Source organism: Contarinia nasturtii, unplaced genomic scaffold (genome assembly GCF_009176525.2).
Source record: "Contarinia nasturtii isolate CC-2019 unplaced genomic scaffold, AAFC_CNas_1.1 Cnas_scaffold_4084, whole genome shotgun sequence".
In the NCBI taxonomy this organism is placed as follows: domain Eukaryota; kingdom Metazoa; phylum Arthropoda; class Insecta; order Diptera; family Cecidomyiidae; genus Contarinia; species Contarinia nasturtii.
In genome coordinates this window covers 339,937-357,521 of record NW_022201380.1, presented here as the reverse complement: position 1 = coordinate 357,521, position 17,585 = coordinate 339,937, and the positions used below count along the sequence as shown (strand labels likewise).

The window sequence follows — 17,585 nt, the reverse complement described above, 5'->3', positions numbered from 1 at the left end:
TATTATTTGGAGAAAAATAAGAGCTACTCTTTCGCCGCAACGATTCAAATAATAATAAGTTAAATGTGAGTAAAATCAACAATTCCATATCGATGTAATAAATACATACAAAAAGCTGGGATGAAAATGTATATCGTATACACGCCCGCGTGCCGTTCCAATTTTAAAAAAACTAAAGAATTAGCTGCACTTATAGTCGTGTTTTCAATAATTTTCCATTCCATATTTTCTGAGTAAACTGTATTCTGTTCGATCGTTGTTTTCAACAGCGTAAAAATAAAAGGGACCACATCGTCATAATAAGCATATCCGCCCAGTAATAAGTGGCAAACTTGTTTGTCAAATGGCCACCGATAATAGTCTGGTATGCACGTAGCCGCAAACATACATGACGGAATACAAATTACAGTTCCATTTGACTTAATTCGACAATTGGTTGGATTACAATTAATGTTCGAGGTGATATGGCTGAAAATGAATCAGGTATTAGAATTTAGCGATATTTTTCTTGTTAAAAATGTAAAATAATACTTATTGTGAAGTGATATATCGGGTTGCCAAATTGATAAGCTCGACTCTACGAATGATTTTATGCCATCGTGTTCGGCAGGTTCCCATACTAAATGCTCGTCGGTCCAACTCTGAAGTGTATGCATTCAACGAATTAATAAGAAACAACGATATATTAAAAATGTTACCATGTTGAGCCATCCAGAAACCGTCAAAGATCCATCGTATCGATTGAACGCAAATGATTCGACTATTAATGCGGCCGTAACTAATGGAAACAATTGAATTAATATACTTATAATTATTTGATTTAATTATTTCGTTTGTACCGTTTATCAGACTATCTGGTCCACTGTCTTGATCATAATCACAAAGCAAGTGATTTTTCAATTTTGCTTCTTTTGCAGTTGGTTCTGAACCACAATTTAAAGCCGCTGCATCTGAAAATAAAAATTCATGGTAAATTAAATCCAGACTATGTATTTCGGATGGATATCCATCCGAGATATTTTAGAATATCTGGATATTCAACGCAACTGCACAGCATCAGAGCTGTGTGTGTCACACATAGAACCTACGGTATTTCGCTACGTATATGTGTATCATTTTTCGTGTAGCGACATACCGTAGATTATAAGTTCGACGCACACAGCTCTAGCTCTGTGCAGTTGCGGGAAATATCCAGATATTCTAAAATATCTCGGATGGATATCCATCCGAAATACATAGACTGCTTTAATCTAATCAGTGCATTTTGATGTATTCCATTAAAATTGATGGAAAGTCATTCTTAAATCGGAAATTAAACTGTCTTTTCATATCTTTCACTATATGAATTTTCCACTTTGTATTGCCAACAATATCATTTTTATTACCATTGATAAGGTAATGAACCATTAGAAGTGCACTGATTTCTATTAAAAACAACACTTTTTTCATTTTTAATTCAAAGCTTGAAAAACGTTTTTTTAAATAAATTCACACAGAGTATTTAACTTCTTTTTTTTTGCTTTATTCAAATGTACGCAACTGATCTAAACTCAAATTAATTTCGTGTAAAACTAAACTATATAGATCGTGAACGATCATTTATATGCAAGTTTTTTTGGACAACCGCCCACCAAATACGATATATTTTGGAACTAATTATTATTCTTTTGCCATTCTGAAATATTTCGAGAACTATTTGAATTCCCCGAAAAGTTATTTGCAAACAGAATTTGTGTCTGGCATTGGCCGTACCTTGCCACTATATTTACCAAATATTGTCTTCTTATCAATCTGTAGATTCCACATCAATTTGGGTCCCAAATGTGTTATTTTATCTTCCTTCTATCACATCCAGAAGGAATTCTACCGTCCAGCTCCAGTTTCTAAATGTTAAAAATCATCATGGGAGAAATAGACTCAAAAAAGCGGTGTCATCATTTATCACCATTCCCATTTCTTTCACTTTCTGGCGAAAAGCAGCCAAATTGAGTGAGATAAGAAATATCAGCTAACTGAAAATATCTCAAAACATTCGCTGAATTCATCGAATCCAAATCAATTTGCAATGTTTCCAATTGAATTCAGAAACTCATATTGGTTTGAAAATTAAGTAGAACAGCAATGAAATCAATTCGACATACACCCGAATCAAATCGCACACATTTTGTACAATAAAAGCGAACGCATGTTTGCTTAAAAGCTTCAATTATTTTCAGCATTTCGACAAAAACGAACGTAAACTATCGCAAAATGAAACCGATTTGGTGTATTTTGTGCTATGTTATTCATTTGATATCAGCAAACAAATCGATGTTAAGTCATGGCAGTTAGTTTTTTCATTTCTTTTTACAAAATTTGACAGTTTTGATTATTATTTCTTATCAACTTTTATAAGAAAAAAATGTTCACGTATTTTTTTGTAAAATCAGGTGCATTTCGTATTGCCGGTGGAACTGAAGCAGTCGAAGGTCAAGCGCCGTATCAGTGTTCAATGCAAAAATATGGGACACATTTCTGTAATTGTGCGATCATTTCGGACGAATTTGTCCTAAGCGCAGCACATTGTATTGGAAAGTGGGTGATATTTTCAGATTTTTTTTTAAATTAATTTCAGCATTGTAAAATATTCAAATTTTCAGTAAACAACCAAAAAATGTGGATATAGTGATGGGAACAAATGGTCGGAACGGTACCGTTTTCAAAGCAAAAAGATTCATTAAACACGATAAATATCGAACGTCTCCGAGTTTGATGTATGATATCGGTTTGGTTGAGGTCCAAGGAACGATTCAATTTAACGACAAAATTCAGGCAATCAAATATGCACAGCGAGACACACAAGTTCCAGATGGAACAACTTTATTGGTGTCCGGATGGGGATGGCTGGGGGTATATTTTTATTCGAAATTTTTCATCGGTGGCTGATCCACAAAGGATAGCCACTCCTTCTCCCTTGGTAAATAGCTCCCTCTAATTTTGTGGAAAAAAAAACACCATTTTCAGAGTTTTATAACTCCGCCAAATAGACTGCACGTTCTCTATGTGACAGCTATTTCTTATCAGCAATGCAAAGAATCATGGCCAAAAGTTCATGAGGGATGTTTGTGTACAATGAACAAAATTGGAGAAGGCACCTGCTATGTGAGTGATATTATGATACAAAGAAAATTTATGTGCTAAAATGTCGAATAATTATAATATATCCCTATAGGGAGACTCTGGTGGACCAATGGTTTGGGGTGATACACTAGTCGGTTTAGTCAGCTATGGAGAGCCGTATGTAATTGGATTTTCACTTCTAGCTCATTAAATGTTAATTTTTCACATCGACTATTTCGTTCAAAGGTGTGCGACAGGTAAACCCGATATCTTTACTAAAATTGCCTACTTTGCTGACTGGATTGAATCTTACGTCAAGAGTTAGAAACATGCATTTTTCGAACGTTGCATTTTTGGACGCGAGAAGATTGAACAAATCCAGGAATAAAAGTTAATTAAAGATTTACAATTGAGTGGTTTGAATTTCAAATAAATATTTGCATCATTTTTCCACATACCAAACACAATTGATTAATGTATTACTTGATTGAGTCATTTTTCAGTCAATAAATTATACATTTGTAAGGCGAGAAATAGTTTATATATGACACTGAATGAAACGTTACAAAACATTTTTTTGTTTTATTGAATAATTTGTTTTCCGCATAAATTTTATTCTCATAAATTTTATTTTGTAATTAAAAATAAAATTCAACGAAGGGCAATCGCACTTTGAACACTGCCGTTGTGCTGCTCTCTGATATTTATAAGTTCAACCCTATGTAAATACATGGCTTTCCTCTTCTTCTTCATTTGCAAGAAGCATGTGCTTTATAGCAGCTTAACTTTGAGATACCAGGCGGCAGCACATCTCTGTGTGTTCGAAACCCAATACATTGCTTTAAATGGAGTGCGAGCAGAGAGTGAATTTCAATTTCCAAGATAAAACAGTATAACCCAAGCACTCAAATTGCACTGTTCGCCCGGGGCATTTGCACCGTGCGTCAGTGACGAAAACACGAAACAGAATACGGAGCGAGACACGAAGAAAGTAGTGTATTTGCATATAGGCTTCGTGCCTTGCGTCTTATTTGTTATTCCCCTTTTTTATCTTATTGTTATGTAGCGTAGCAGCCTTTGCCATGCAAACCGCTGAAAAAGGGGAAAAACGAATGAGACGCAAGGAATGAAGCGTATACGAATTGAGTTTCTGTTTTTTTGTTCAAAGCATGAGATCACACTTGTGAAAAAATTCGCATGTTTCCCTCAAAAGCGCTTATTTCCATGTTATAGAACGGATTTCAACTTGCAAGAGCCTCTCGTGAACTCGTATTAGTATAATACAAACGCCACTAGGGGTGTGGTGACCAGAAAAATTTGACTTCATCAGTGACGATTTCATGCTCTGTTCATTTATTTTATTGCCATTTTTCTTAACACATACAATGTCATGCCTAACGTGCCAAAATGTCTTATTTATGGATTGAATCCAATTACTCTGATTGAAAATTTATTGAAATTCTGATAACATTGTCTTTTTCAAGTAGTAATATGAACTAAATAACTATGAGTAATAAGATATCTTTGAAATATTTAAAATGTCCGATGCTTGATTTAAATCAAACACGTGTGATGTGTGTTACCATTAAAATCATAATCAGTAACAAATCAATAAAAATAAAAAAAATGGTCCGATTTTTTATCAGTGACATAATATTCGATTTCTTATTATATATACCATTCGAACCTTAGAAAGAAGCCGATTGTATGTATAAAATCAGTTAAATTTGTGATTTGAACGTAGTCAAATACGATTATTGATTCATTAGCAGATTCTGGTGTGAATAATGTTGATTAACATGAAGTTGAATGTGTTCATTTTGTTTTGTATTCTGCATTCAATCGCAGGCGGATTGATTCCAAGCGCTAATGGTAAGATACAAATCAATTCTATAATTTCCTTTCACTTTTTATGATTTTTCGCAAAAGACCACGTTCTACGTTTCTCTCTTGGTGTCATTCAAACACTCAGAATGATTTTATTATTTTCTTTGACCCAGTCGATTCTTACATTGTTGGTGGTAAAAATGCATCCGATGGCCAGGCTCCGTACCAATGTTCTCTAGAGTATAAAGGGAAGCATAACTGTGGCTGTGTAATAATTTCCGATCAATGGCTTCTCACGTGTGCACATTGTCTCGGAAGGTGATCATACATTCCCTGTCATTTTTTTCCAAATAAAAACGTTTTAACGCATTTTTTTTAGTGGAATTAAGGATGCGACTGTTTTAGTTGGGACAAATGACCTCGAATCAGGTGGAGTTCGTTATACGCCCCGTAAATACATAAAGCATGAAAGGTTTAATGAGTCACCATTGTCCCATGACGTCGGTTTATTGCAAATAGATCAAATTGAGTTCAGTGAAAAAGTTCAACCGATCAAATTCACATCAAACTATGTTCAAGCAGGTGCTGAACTGCAAGCTTTCGGTTGGGGACGATTAAATGTGTGTTTTTTGCAGGAAAAAAGTATTATTTAAAATGGGGGTTTAAATGGATTTATTTCATTTATAGACAACTGGACCAATGTCACAATTTCTGCAAACAGTCAAATTGACCGCTATCACTCATGACGAATGTAAATCAAAAGTGTACATGATAGCCATTTGTGTACATTTACAAAAGAAGGCGAAGGAATCTGTAAAGTAAGTACAATTGTCTGGAAAACAACTACAAAAGAGATGGAATTATTGTATATAACATATAGGGAGACAGTGGGGGTGCACTGGTAGAGCATACTGAATTTGGAGATGTGGTGGTCGGATTGTCAAATTGGGCAAAACTGTAAGTCCGATGCAAATGAAGCAATGACGAAATTGTATCAATGATTTTTCGTTCTTTTAAGGTGCGCTTTGGGATACCCGGATGGTTTTGTCCGCATTTCATACGTTTATGACTGGATTGAATCAAAGATTAATTCTTCGACATAATAACTCCTGACTCCGATTTATAATTTGGTTAAAAACGTTTAACCTTTAATAAAAAGGGAGTTTTGACACTAGCTGTTTAAATAAAATGAAGATTTCTAGAACGCAAAAGAAGACTCTTTTCATTTCAGAAGACCTTTTTCAATTTTAATAGAAACATTTTTGTACCTCATACTCATATCACTAAGCAATCAATTGTTCACAACTTTTAGCTCTTCAATCAGCTTTTTCACGATTAAACATGATTTAGATGACCTGGTAGATACGCTTAACAGACATGTTTATGACTCCAAAACAGTAATTTACGATTTTTTTTGTTGGTGAAAAATGTTTAGATAACCGCTATCTGTTGAATGATTTTGAATTGTAATAAACTATCAAGACACTTGAGTTACCCCGTTTAAGCAAATCTAAAAACCTGTTTTATATGCGATGAAAGCCAAATCTAAGTCTTGTCTTTTCACATATATTTTTGCGATGCGATGAGGAATTATTACCGATAAAAAATATTTCTTGGATCATTTTCAAATGGAAATAACCGAAACCGCGATCGGAAGCTACTCTTCTTTTGAAAAATTCTTGATAAAAGACAGTTGCAAAATAACTAGCTTTAAAGCACGAGCACTGAATTTGAATAGAAATTTTGACTTTTTGGCCCTTTTCCGATAAAATCATACCATAATTCTTCATAGAATCCATTCATGTTCATACAAAAGTGCAATTTTAACGATTTTGAGCGAAAGGTCCAAATTGATTTTGAAAGTGCACCATATTTCATGGATACACCATTTTCTCAACGATGCAAATGCCACATTCCCCACATAGTTTTCAGCGGGGAATCGAATCGGTTTTACATTGATTCGATAACATTTAAGGGTCGAGAATTGGCCCGGTATTCAAAGTACTTTTCCCCTCTCAAACATTTTACCGATGGAACTAACAGAGCAATAAGCTGTTTACTGAATTAAACTGATGCGATCGAACCATTTTTATAAGCGAAAATTTGAGAAGAAAAAAATAATTTTCAAAATACGATCATTATTCAGTAATTTTCTTAGCTTGTCTTACCTATTCAATGCCATCGATTTTACAGAGATGTTTGCTCGGAGTAAACAAGTTATTACGACAAAAAAGGTGTTTGGAATCCAAACTTTGGATAAAGAGATAATAAGAATGTGCGCATGAACTGTCTTTGAAATAAAAAACATACACTGAAAAAATAACTACGCATCAAATGTATCCAATCGCAAATGATGAATTGCAATATTTTAAAATAACACACGACAATAATTCATCCTCTTCAAAATAAAAATAATGCCCAGACCGATGAAAAAAATGATTTTTTTTTTTAAATTTACAAAAATTATTTACGATGGTATACATTTTGATAAGAAATATGTAGAATTGTAGATTGGAGAGCACTCAACGCATTGTGAAACGTACTTCACTGTTTGAATGGATGATTCATTTAAACGCAATATGCATAATTTACTTTCCTATTACTCCTCCAAGCACAAGGCAATCAAACATTCAAATGAAGGTTTTTATCATTTGAATAGAACTGACTACCAATCATTTTAGCATAAAATGTGTCTTAAATTAAATGCCGCTATTTATAAAAATATTTCATCATGATAATGCAGTGATTCATTAAGAGTCCAAATGTGTAAAGATAATCTCTGAAAGATTCCTGAAGAGGTAAGGTATCAATGACAAGTACGAAGTTCGTAGATTATCTTTGCCAAAAATCGATAAATCTGCCAAAATTTAATATAAAAATCCCTTGGATCTATGACTTGATCGCAGTCAATCAAAATTTCTGTGACAAATTTTGGTGGAAAGATTTTGATTAATAATATGAATTTGAAAGTGTTCATTTTGTTTTGTGTTCTGAATTCAATATCAGGCGGATCGATTCCGAACGTGAATGGTAAGCATGAATTCCATTTTAAGAAGTCTTTGAATTTTTCTTGCTTTCGATTTAAAACCCAAAACACGTTTTAAAAATGTTAAATTTTGAAAATAGTTGGATATCATGATCCATTCATTGTTGGCGGTGAGAATGCAAGAGACGGCCAGGCTCCGTATCAATGCTCAATTCAAAAGAACGGCAGACATTTCTGCGGGTGTGCCATCATAAACGAACAGTGGATCTTAACAGCCGCTCATTGTATCGTCAGGTAATTGGATGCAAGACAATATTTTCTGTGAATTTTCCTTCGCACTAAATCGGGTCAATTGTTTGTTTGCAGTGGCATGTGGAACTATGCAACCGTTTTAGTTGGAACCAATGACCTGAAATCGGGAGGAGTTCGTTACGAAGTTCAAGAACATATAGTACACGAAGAGTATCAGTCACCGTCTAGATATGCACACGATATCGGCCTTGTTAGAGTGGAGAAAATGAAGTTCACAAAAAAAGTTCAACCAATCAAGTATACATCAAATTATGTGGAATCAGGTGCGGCACTTAAAATCTTTGGTTGGGGAATGTTGGGTGTAAGTGTTATAATCATAATGGAGTCCTAATTAATGGGAAAAATTTTATTATTTTCATTGTATTTTCATATTAGGAATCTTCGAGTTACCCTGAAGTTTTGCAAACAATCAATACAACCGCACTTTCTCAAGACGAATGCAAAAAAAATGTAAATATTATTCACGATAGCCATTTGTGTACATTCACAAAAAAGGGAGAGGGCGCTTGTTTTGTGAGTAATTTTAATCCACTGAAAATAGAACAAGATGATAATTGTGTAATTCTTTGTAATTAATTAAGGGTGATTCGGGAGGCTCGCTTGTCTTGGGTGACGAATTAGTTGGTTTGGTCAACTTTGGAATACCGTAAGCTTTTTTGAATATTAATTTATCGCGATTTATTGAATCAAATGAATTGCATTGTGGGTTTTATTGTAGATGCGCTGTCGGGTATCCGGACGGTTTCGCAAGAATTTCATACTTTTATGACTGGATCGAATCAAAGATTAACCCGTCAACGTGAATACGCCTGACCACAACTTTTTGGAATTTTAATAAAATTGAAATAATAATGAATGATTATTGAGCAAACATAAATATTAAATATTGTTGTTTTTTAAACGTAATAAAGATTTCCAGCATGCAAAATTGAAACAGTTTTTCTCTTTTACCATCCATTAAAAATAGAATAAGTTTTTTTATCACCAAAAAGTGTCTTCGCCTAAAATCAGGCATTAGGTTTGAGCTATGGATATAGCGGCTGCTATTTAACTCGTTTTAATGCGTTTATTTTCTACATCTCTCTCGTATTCACATTCAAATGTACAAAAGAATAGTAGGCTATGATATTCCTACTCGGTGTTAAATACACACGAATTAAATAGCGCCTATGGAATAGCAGCCGCTATATGCATAGCTCGAGCCAAATGTCTGTCTAAAATACAAATTGTCTAAATACAAATGCTGCTCTAAAAAATTTGTAAAAAAATATTTGCTTATCATGATAAGTGTGTAGCATGTACGATTGGCCTAAACTGGCCGTAAAAATTTGACCTGAATGATTCAAACTCGTTCAAACTGAATCTTATCGAGCGATAAGTGATTGTAGTATACATTTTTGGTAATAAAAATCGATAATTTCCGAATCTAGGTTATCGGTGACTTTTAAAACATCGAACTTGATTGGAAATCACTTGTGATTTGAGCATAATAGTTAACTGTGTCTAATTGAGTACAACTTTGAAGTTGAAAAGTATTGACCACAATATGAAGCTGACAGCGTTTATTTTATTCTATTTTTTAAACTCGATATCCAGCGGTGCGATTTCGAGCGGAAGTGGTAAGCCAAAATAATTTTGGCAAAATTCAATAGTTTTCTATATATGTTATAGAAGGACCATCATCCCGTATAATCGGCGGAACAGACGTTGTCGACGGTTCAGCTCCTTATCAATGTTCGCTACAGAGAAATGAGCGGCATGGGTGCGGTTGTGCCATCATCGGAGACGAGTGGATTTTAACTGCTGCTCATTGTGTTAGAACGTATGGATCTATTTCCAGAATTTCATCTTCATCATTTAAACACTTTTCGATCTAATTTTTCAGTGGCATTCAAAATGTCAAAATTTTAGTTGGGACAAACGATTTGAAATCCGGTGGAGAGCGGTATAAAACCATTGATTTCATTATACATGAAAATTATGATAAGCCGCCGTTTAGTAACGACATTGCCCTCGTAAAAGTAGAAAACATTCAGTTCAATAAAAAGGTTCAACCGATCAAATACACATCAAATTATGTAGAAGGTGGAAGCGTACTTTTAGATTCGATAAGATTCGATGTGAGTATTTCATCACTATTTTGACGTTGCTTTCACACAGATTTATGTATTTTGCCAATATTTTCACCTAAAAAAATTAAACCTTACAGAAAGACAGCAACGAACTTCCACAATTTTTACAAACGATTAATTTAACGGCTCTTTCGTATGAAAAGTGTGTCGAAATGATTGATGACGGCGTTAAAGTCAGTAATTTGTGCACATTCAATGGATTTGATGAAGGCGTTTGTAGTGTACGCAAAAATTTCTATGGCATTTCAATTTCCGTAATAAATTTGATCGAAGAACATTTCAATGCATTCCAAATTAAAGGGAGATTCGGGCACACCACTTGTGTTAGGTGACGAAGTTGTCGGTCTGGGAAATTGGATCTTAAATGGGTTGGTGTTTATTTGGAACTTTACAGATACAGATTGACTTAATATTTTTTATAATTTCAAGCTGCGCCACTGGTAATCCCGATGTTTTCGTGAGGATTTCGCATTTTTATGATTGGATTAAAGAAAAAACGGAGGCTTTCGAGAATTTCGAAGGGGGAAATCTATAATTGAACTTGGTATTGTAAAAAAGCTTTAGTTTAATAAACATTAAATGACATAAACAATAAACAATAGAAAACTATGTATCCAAAGCTAATGTAGTTGGCAGGAGAATAATGCCGAGATTTTTTCGAAGTGTAATAAGAGGTGAAGGAAGTAGAAGAACTTTTAGAAGTAGAGACTTTTTTCATTTTCAAAATGCTTAAAATACGGACTTACGCGGAGATATGCGGAGTTGTGTGGAGAGAGACGTTTCGAGTGTATTTTTATTTTAAATTGATGTTCCGATTAGTAATCCAATGGGCGATTACTTACCATTTTTGTGAAAAGAAATTTGCTATTTTCTGTATCTTCTGAATTTCTGAAAGTATTTGCTGCAATTCAAATTGAAATGGTGAAAGTAGATCAACATTGATTTTTGATTTTTATCTTTATTAATGCAAACGTGATAAAAACACACGAAAATGGAATTCCTGTGGATCAAATTGCGAATTGTGTGAAATATCGGTTAAAAAATCCGAATGCAAAGCACCTTAAATTCAAATCAATATTCGTTTTAGTGAATACTTCACAAGAATTGGCTCATTTTTTCCACTCAATGATAACAATGTACTGGTAGGTGATTTTGCCGATTACGGTGTACTTGACTACGTATACATGGAATTAATCTCTTGTGATATGGGTCTTTGTGATATAGTTAAAATTGACCTTTTTTGCTGACTTGATATTAATTCTTTTATTGCGTTTTTAAAATTGCTCTTTTTGAAGGCGAAAAAGTTGAAAAATTGTGTATAGGTTAGATTGAAAGAACGACCACCTGCAACTGACTGCCTGCATTCCCATGTCCCTCCAATAATTGTTAAAACCAGTTGGTAATACCACGATTGGAATAACATATTTTAGTCCAGCTGACAATAGTCAAGAATATGGTATGCTCACTTCGCGATTGGTCCTTGATAATAAGCTATCTTTGATTTTGATCTAAATCTATTGTAATAAATATCTGTAATTTCGGGAAAAAATTGAGAAAAGTGAATTGACATTGGATGTCATAAGAAATACGGAAAACATGTTCGCTCCAAAAGTTGGGCTGGTAAATCGGCTTCAATCTTCGCCTTGTGATTCTTGCGTGTCATCTCTTTCGAGTGTGTAGCCTCTTTTTTGTTGCAAGCTGGATGCTTCTTGTGGTTCAAAACCTCGTGATTTCATGTAGCTGGTGAATTGTTCTGGAATTTCGGCCAGGACCTCTTCGGCTAAATCGGTTTGCGGCTTATCATTTGGTGCATCTTCAGTTAGAAATTTATTCATTGGTACAAATTGAACGATATCACGTTCAGCAAAGCGACCATCAACATTTAGCTTTTCATCATCGGCATCGAGTTCTTTCATTTCATTAAAGTCGGCATCGCCTACTCCCACTGGTAAAAAAGACAAATCGATATTGAATAAATACAATGAGTTTCGCATGTTTTCTTCGAGGTTTTTCTTACCTATAATGATCGAAATCGGTAATTTTGACGCTTCAATGATGGCAGCTTTCGTCAAGGTCATATCACTTATAATCCCGTCTGTTACAATAAGTAATACGAAGTAATGCTTTCCGTCTTGAAATTTCTTCGCAATTTCGATGGTGTCGTTAATAACTGTTAGAAGATAATATAATTTAACTTTCTTCTATGTATACAAAAAATAGAAAAATGGAATCAAAGTGATACGCGCGACGAACCTGGAGCAAAATTGGTTGGCTCATGCAGTTCGACTGCATTCAATTGAGCTTTGTAGTTTTCAAGAATTTCGTCCACACCGGAGCAATAGGGATGCTCGGGATTATTATTCAATGGAAACTGGAAGGACACAGTGCCGCATGGTAATTTTGCGCCAAAACCTGATTTTCCCAGAAAAAACGAAGGAAATGTTATTAAAGTGCAAGAAATTCGGTGGAAAGTAAAGAAACTAACCAAAAGCCGGGAATAATTGATCGCTGTCATAATGCTGAAGTGTCTCGCCAACGCCACGTAAAGCGAGTTCATAGTTGTTCATCTCTTCCTCGCTTAAATAGTGCAGAGACTTTGTGTCGGTGTGCACTCCGTTGGAGGATGTAAAATCGATGGCCACGGCAAAGTGCATTTGCACACCTCCCTGTATGTAATCCAAGAAAGAAATTTCCTCCGCCATACTGTTCTTCAGTACTTTCAATGTGCCTGAATTAACATAGTTTGCATCGGACTTCTGCTTTTCCTCATTGATCAACGTCAATGAAGCCTCCTCCTGTGAAATCTCATTCAATTCATTTATCGAAGTGATGCATGCCCCGATAAGCTTATAATGTCCATTTCCTCTGTCGCTAAAACATTCGATTTTAATTTTTTTATCAAAATCATCGTGACAAAGAGCGCCAACGCGAATTTTCAATGGTTTCCACTCGGGATTTTGACTTGATTTGGCTACTTTAGTTCGCGTTACAACAGAATACGTGTCATCTTCATTGATGCGTGAAATCACCAAAAATGGATCATTACTACGGAACCATTTACGTTTTGGTAGATTTTCAGCGGCAAATTGGATTTCAATGACCTGTTTACATTGCGAATCTTCTTCCGTTACAATCACAATTTCGCTATTATTGCGAATAATTTCTCCGCCAATTTTTGCAATCGGAATTTTGCCAACAACCTGACGACCGTGTGACGACACTAGGGCACCCAATGTGGTCGTATATCGACCCAGAAAGCTATGCTCGTCCAAAATCATGTCACGAATTTCAAATTCAACGTGTTGTATCGCCTCGAAACTGTAATCTAAGACGATTTTTTTGAACCATTGCGGATTCAATGAATTTTCAATGATTTCCGTGCGATCGATTTCGACGTATCTGAAAATATATATTTATTGAATGACAAAACAATTGAAGTGTTTTTTAATTGATATGATTACCGCGATTGCCACGGACGTTTCACCGAAACCACACAAAATGGATCCGATGTACCTCTTATGATGTGAGTATTGTACAAATTTTTACAACTTATTGTTAATTCAATTTTTGACGTTGTTTTAAAGCTCTTTTCGTACTGCAAAAGTAATTCTTCATCACTTTCAACGTGGACATTCTTCTCCTTAGGTTTTCTCAAAATACCCATCGATCCGACATTTATATGGACGGGATTAGCCATTTTAATTATTTTTCGATCGGTTAGTTTTTTTTTTTGTACGAGTAAAATTAAGTAAGTGATTTTTTACTACGTTTTGTGGAGAAAAAAATCAATAACACAAATAATTTGATAGTTGATTATGATTAAAGCTTTTAATGCATGTTTTTTTAATATCTTATCAACATAATTCAGTTTACGACCAGTATAAACATCACAAATCGTTATACTACGCAATTACTTTTCTCACTTCGTTTGTTTTGATTTTTTATTTTTGTCACGGACTCCAACTATCACTCTTTACATCAGCAGACTGTTTTCCATCTATCCTTTCTATGGTCTATTTGACGTGTGGATGGGCATGCGCACTACGGTACGAAAGGAAACGTCTGTCATCCGTTTCCAGTGTCACGTTCCATCAATTCACACTGTAAAAATTATTATTGATGTCGTACATGTCACAATTGAGTGCAAAATTCAAAATTTTAATGAAAAAAAGTGAAGCATACATCAATGCGGTGTACAGCATGTTTCCTCTCTTGGTCATTAACATGGTAAGCAAGCACTTTGTGCGCCTAAAAAGCGGCTGTTACCACTAGCGCTCACAACTCCGACCGACCACCGATCTGAAGAAGTCGAAGAACGGTCGGTATCGATTTCAATAGTCTTTGTGTCGGCCGCTGTTGCGAACGCTGGTTACTACTGAATTCCACGTACCCAAATTGCTTGGAAACAAATTTTCTGCCGCTTTCCGTTCAGTTGCAAAAACAAGTGAAAAGAACTAGGAATAAAGTACACGTGCAGAGTATTTTGACGTCATAAATAACCCAATTTTAATTTTAATTTAAAAAATTCTTTCACACCTGCAAACTATTTAAAAATTCGCAAAACTTGGATAAAATTACAGCATCAAAGAGCTATATAAAGCGTCTGGCGATCATTCGATAGTTATAGTTGAAATATGAATTTTACAAGTAAATCACGATGTATTTACTTTCAACGGTGTTACTGCTTTTACTATTCGTTCAGGTAAGAAAAAAGTATTCACTTATAGTACAGATAAATAATTATTTATTTTGCGGTATTTTCTCATAAAAAGTTGATCATTTGTAACGGTGATGGCGTGGCATTTTTGAATTTGCTCGATTCATTTGATGGCAAGGGCACCAACCAACAGGGGAATTGCACTAAAATCAAACTTGACGTTCATTCTTGGGATAATGGAAGATGTCAAAAAATTAATTCATTATTCTCGCTTATAGAAGACTTTTCCAACACGGAAACGAGAGAAAAAGTGATGAATAAATGTCCAGACATATATGGTTATTATTTATTTATTAGTTAACTAATTTATTATTATTATTTATTAGCTCTTATTATGGTTATTATTTTCATACAATTGTTAGCTAGCGGATACTCTTTTCGTACATTTGTGCGTGAAGAGCTTATCAAATGTGCAAATTTACAGCGACACGACGTTGTCGAAAAATATTTCAAATTTCGTTCGAAAATTGTATCCAAGATGCCTAAAATCGTGGACAATATTGATTTTGAAAGTTCGTTCAAAAATTGGTTACGCAATCCAACTGATGTTAAACACATTGAAAAGGTCAAAAGTGCACTGAGCTCCATGAAAACTGATTTCGATCAATTACACGAACAATTTTGAAACGAATTAAAAGACATAGAGGCTCAACAATCGAATATTGGGAGAGACGTTAGAGCAGTCAACCAATTGATTGAGGATATTTTACTTACATACATCAAACAATCAAGAAATACAAGCATCAGTTAATCAACTTCCTACATTAGTTTTTAGAGTAGAAAAACTGAGAGGAGACTAAATTGGTAAAGTTCAATATATTACAAAGACTCTGAGTGAGTACAATAAGAAACGGATCGTATGGGCAGAATTTTCAATTGGAATTAGAGACAGTCTTACGGCTCAACCCGAAGCGGTGACACTGCGCGAAAATGTACGTAAATGAATTGATAAGTGCTCGTATTAAAATAAAGAGATTTCGTTCGCAAATATAATAATTTCAAAAGTAAACGCATTTTATCTTTAATCATAAATAGGCGGAATAAGGTTTACAATTTCGTTCACAATATTCTTTAGTGTTGAATCGATTTTCATTGCCTCCACATCCACCATACTGGAAATATTCACATTTATCACTGGCAGAGTTGTAGTAATAGCTTGGTATGATGGCTTTACAATAACCAATTACTTTTGGCAATGTGCAATACTCTATATTTGAATGGAAAAAAATAGATTTTTTTTATAAATATCCAAAACTTTGTGCATGAGAAAAAGTAACAACATCCGATTACCTTTGACACCACAAAACTCTTGACATTCTTCCTTGGAGTCAAAATTGTTCTCGTTGCCCAAACACCCACCATAAATGAAACTCTCACACCGCCCAGTCTCTGAATTATGGAACCAACGCAGTATTCTAGCCTTACATGCTATCTCTTTAGGTTCTAATGACAATGCGCAAATCTCCTCTAGACGAAACAAATAGGAAACAAAGAATGAAAATCTATAGAAACTACTTATAAGCCATTTAAGGTTTGACTGGTAGAATTTGGTTAAAAATGATGATTTGGTACCAATTAAAATAGGGTTCTACGTTGAAGAATATTTATTTAAAAAAAAAGAATTATATTCACCTCGGGTTTTTTCTTCCGCCGATGAAACGAGCACCACGAAAGTAATGGCCAAGAAAAACTCAAAAAACTTCATGTTGGGAGATTATTTCTTCGGTGGATTCGCGTCAAAACTGATTCACATTCAATCTAAGGGTTTAAATATACACACGATTTTGGCCATAAAATGTTTTTATAACTGTTGACAATGAAGTTACGTAAGTTTAAATTCTGAGTATATTACGAGTTCAAATGATACACGTTTATGATTAGATTTATAGCATCTTAAAACGTAATTCGCGTAATTCGCCATAGAAATTATATAATTGAACAAGGTTCCTTCGGAGAAAATAGGCAAACTTAAGAACAATGAGTTATTTAAATGGATTGATCATGTTTCCAAGTCCAATAAAATGTCATATTTGTTTTTATAATCCATTTTTAATGTTTTCAATTGTACAACGCACGATTTAATCTTTCACGATTTGTTTTAGATATCGTGATCTTGGAGATAGCTGTCGTGTGTTTTTTTCCACACAAAAATATCGGGGATTTATGTGTTTTTGCACGTATCGATCCATTTGTGATTTTTTATGTCGATCAACGATTTTTATGCTGGATTTGTCTGAAAATGTTGTGCCATCCCAAAAAAATTTTTAAAATGATAATTTTGAAATAAGATTTGTAGTATCGTTTTCCACACACACGAACACACACTTGACCATGAAATTTATCAATCACGCTAGACTCTCTCTCTCTCTCACACACACACACCCCTAAATGTACTTACATTTTCGACTACATCCCACTCCCTCTCTCTCTCTCTCTCTCTTTCTCTATCAATTGGAATGCAAAGCAATCTCAGTGACTGTTTTGTAATCCAAGTAACCGGAATATGTATGCC

At 34.5% G+C, this 17,585-nt stretch overlaps 6 protein-coding genes across 8 annotated transcripts in view; 3 read left to right on the top strand and 3 right to left on the bottom strand.

Moving 5' to 3' along the window:
- The window catches only part of LOC116350374 (neuronal acetylcholine receptor subunit beta-3-like), a 7,715-nt gene extending 6,171 nt beyond the window's left edge, over positions 1 to 1,544 (bottom strand). The window contains exons 1-5 of the mRNA XM_031782151.1: positions 1,386 to 1,544; positions 840 to 950; positions 699 to 778; positions 532 to 641; positions 110 to 468 (exon numbers count right to left, since the gene is read on the bottom strand). Of these exons, the coding sequence (XP_031638011.1) occupies positions 110 to 468; positions 532 to 641; positions 699 to 778; positions 840 to 950; positions 1,386 to 1,449 (724 nt within the window). The 5' untranslated portion in view covers positions 1,450 to 1,544. The remainder of the gene's footprint in view (positions 1 to 109; positions 469 to 531; positions 642 to 698; positions 779 to 839; positions 951 to 1,385) is intronic.
- Positions 1,545 to 2,225: 681 nt separating this feature from the next.
- LOC116350401 (chymotrypsin-2-like) lies at positions 2,226 to 3,671 on the top strand. The gene is made up of 7 exons (XM_031782191.1): positions 2,226 to 2,326; positions 2,430 to 2,574; positions 2,640 to 2,889; positions 3,004 to 3,141; positions 3,212 to 3,276; positions 3,346 to 3,356; positions 3,419 to 3,671. The coding sequence occupies exons 1-7, from the start codon at positions 2,251 to 2,253 to the stop codon at positions 3,469 to 3,471; spliced, it is 738 nt and encodes a 245-aa protein (XP_031638051.1). The 5' UTR covers positions 2,226 to 2,250; the 3' UTR covers positions 3,472 to 3,671.
- A 1,141-nt stretch (positions 3,672 to 4,812) lies between these two features.
- On the top strand, positions 4,813 to 9,158 carry LOC116350301 (chymotrypsin-1-like). Its single transcript, XM_031782056.1, has 10 exons — positions 4,813 to 4,971; positions 5,100 to 5,244; positions 5,306 to 5,546; positions 5,614 to 5,739; positions 7,833 to 7,956; positions 8,053 to 8,206; positions 8,279 to 8,525; positions 8,600 to 8,737; positions 8,806 to 8,870; positions 8,943 to 9,158. The coding sequence occupies exons 1-10, from the start codon at positions 4,887 to 4,889 to the stop codon at positions 9,025 to 9,027; spliced, it is 1,410 nt and encodes a 469-aa protein (XP_031637916.1). The 5' UTR covers positions 4,813 to 4,886; the 3' UTR covers positions 9,028 to 9,158.
- A 549-nt stretch (positions 9,159 to 9,707) lies between these two features.
- LOC116350383 (chymotrypsin-1-like) lies at positions 9,708 to 10,935 on the top strand. 3 transcript variants are annotated; one of them, XM_031782168.1, is made up of 6 exons: positions 9,708 to 9,822; positions 9,896 to 10,046; positions 10,110 to 10,344; positions 10,434 to 10,577; positions 10,657 to 10,724; positions 10,786 to 10,935. In XM_031782168.1, exons 1-6 carry the CDS (start codon positions 9,771 to 9,773, stop codon positions 10,889 to 10,891), a joined length of 756 nt encoding a protein of 251 aa, XP_031638028.1. In that variant the 5' UTR covers positions 9,708 to 9,770; the 3' UTR covers positions 10,892 to 10,935. The 3 variants fall into 3 exon arrangements, with proteins under 3 accessions (XP_031638028.1, XP_031638029.1, XP_031638027.1); XM_031782169.1 differs by having other exon boundaries at positions 9,708 to 9,843; positions 9,929 to 10,046; XM_031782167.1 differs by having other exon boundaries at positions 9,708 to 9,843.
- Positions 10,936 to 11,294: 359 nt separating this feature from the next.
- LOC116350334 (copine-8-like) lies at positions 11,295 to 14,327 on the bottom strand. Its single transcript, XM_031782097.1, has 5 exons — positions 13,818 to 14,327; positions 12,842 to 13,755; positions 12,610 to 12,768; positions 12,374 to 12,526; positions 11,295 to 12,301 (listed from the first exon to the last, which is right to left on the bottom strand). The coding sequence occupies exons 1-5, from the start codon at positions 14,051 to 14,053 to the stop codon at positions 11,988 to 11,990; spliced, it is 1,776 nt and encodes a 591-aa protein (XP_031637957.1). The 5' UTR covers positions 14,054 to 14,327; the 3' UTR covers positions 11,295 to 11,987.
- Positions 14,328 to 16,048: 1,721 nt separating this feature from the next.
- LOC116350351 (BPTI/Kunitz domain-containing protein-like) lies at positions 16,049 to 16,830 on the bottom strand. Its single transcript, XM_031782119.1, has 3 exons — positions 16,706 to 16,830; positions 16,364 to 16,540; positions 16,049 to 16,280 (listed from the first exon to the last, which is right to left on the bottom strand). The coding sequence occupies exons 1-3, from the start codon at positions 16,776 to 16,778 to the stop codon at positions 16,099 to 16,101; spliced, it is 432 nt and encodes a 143-aa protein (XP_031637979.1). The 5' UTR covers positions 16,779 to 16,830; the 3' UTR covers positions 16,049 to 16,098.
- Between the last annotated feature and the right edge of the window lie 755 nt (positions 16,831 to 17,585).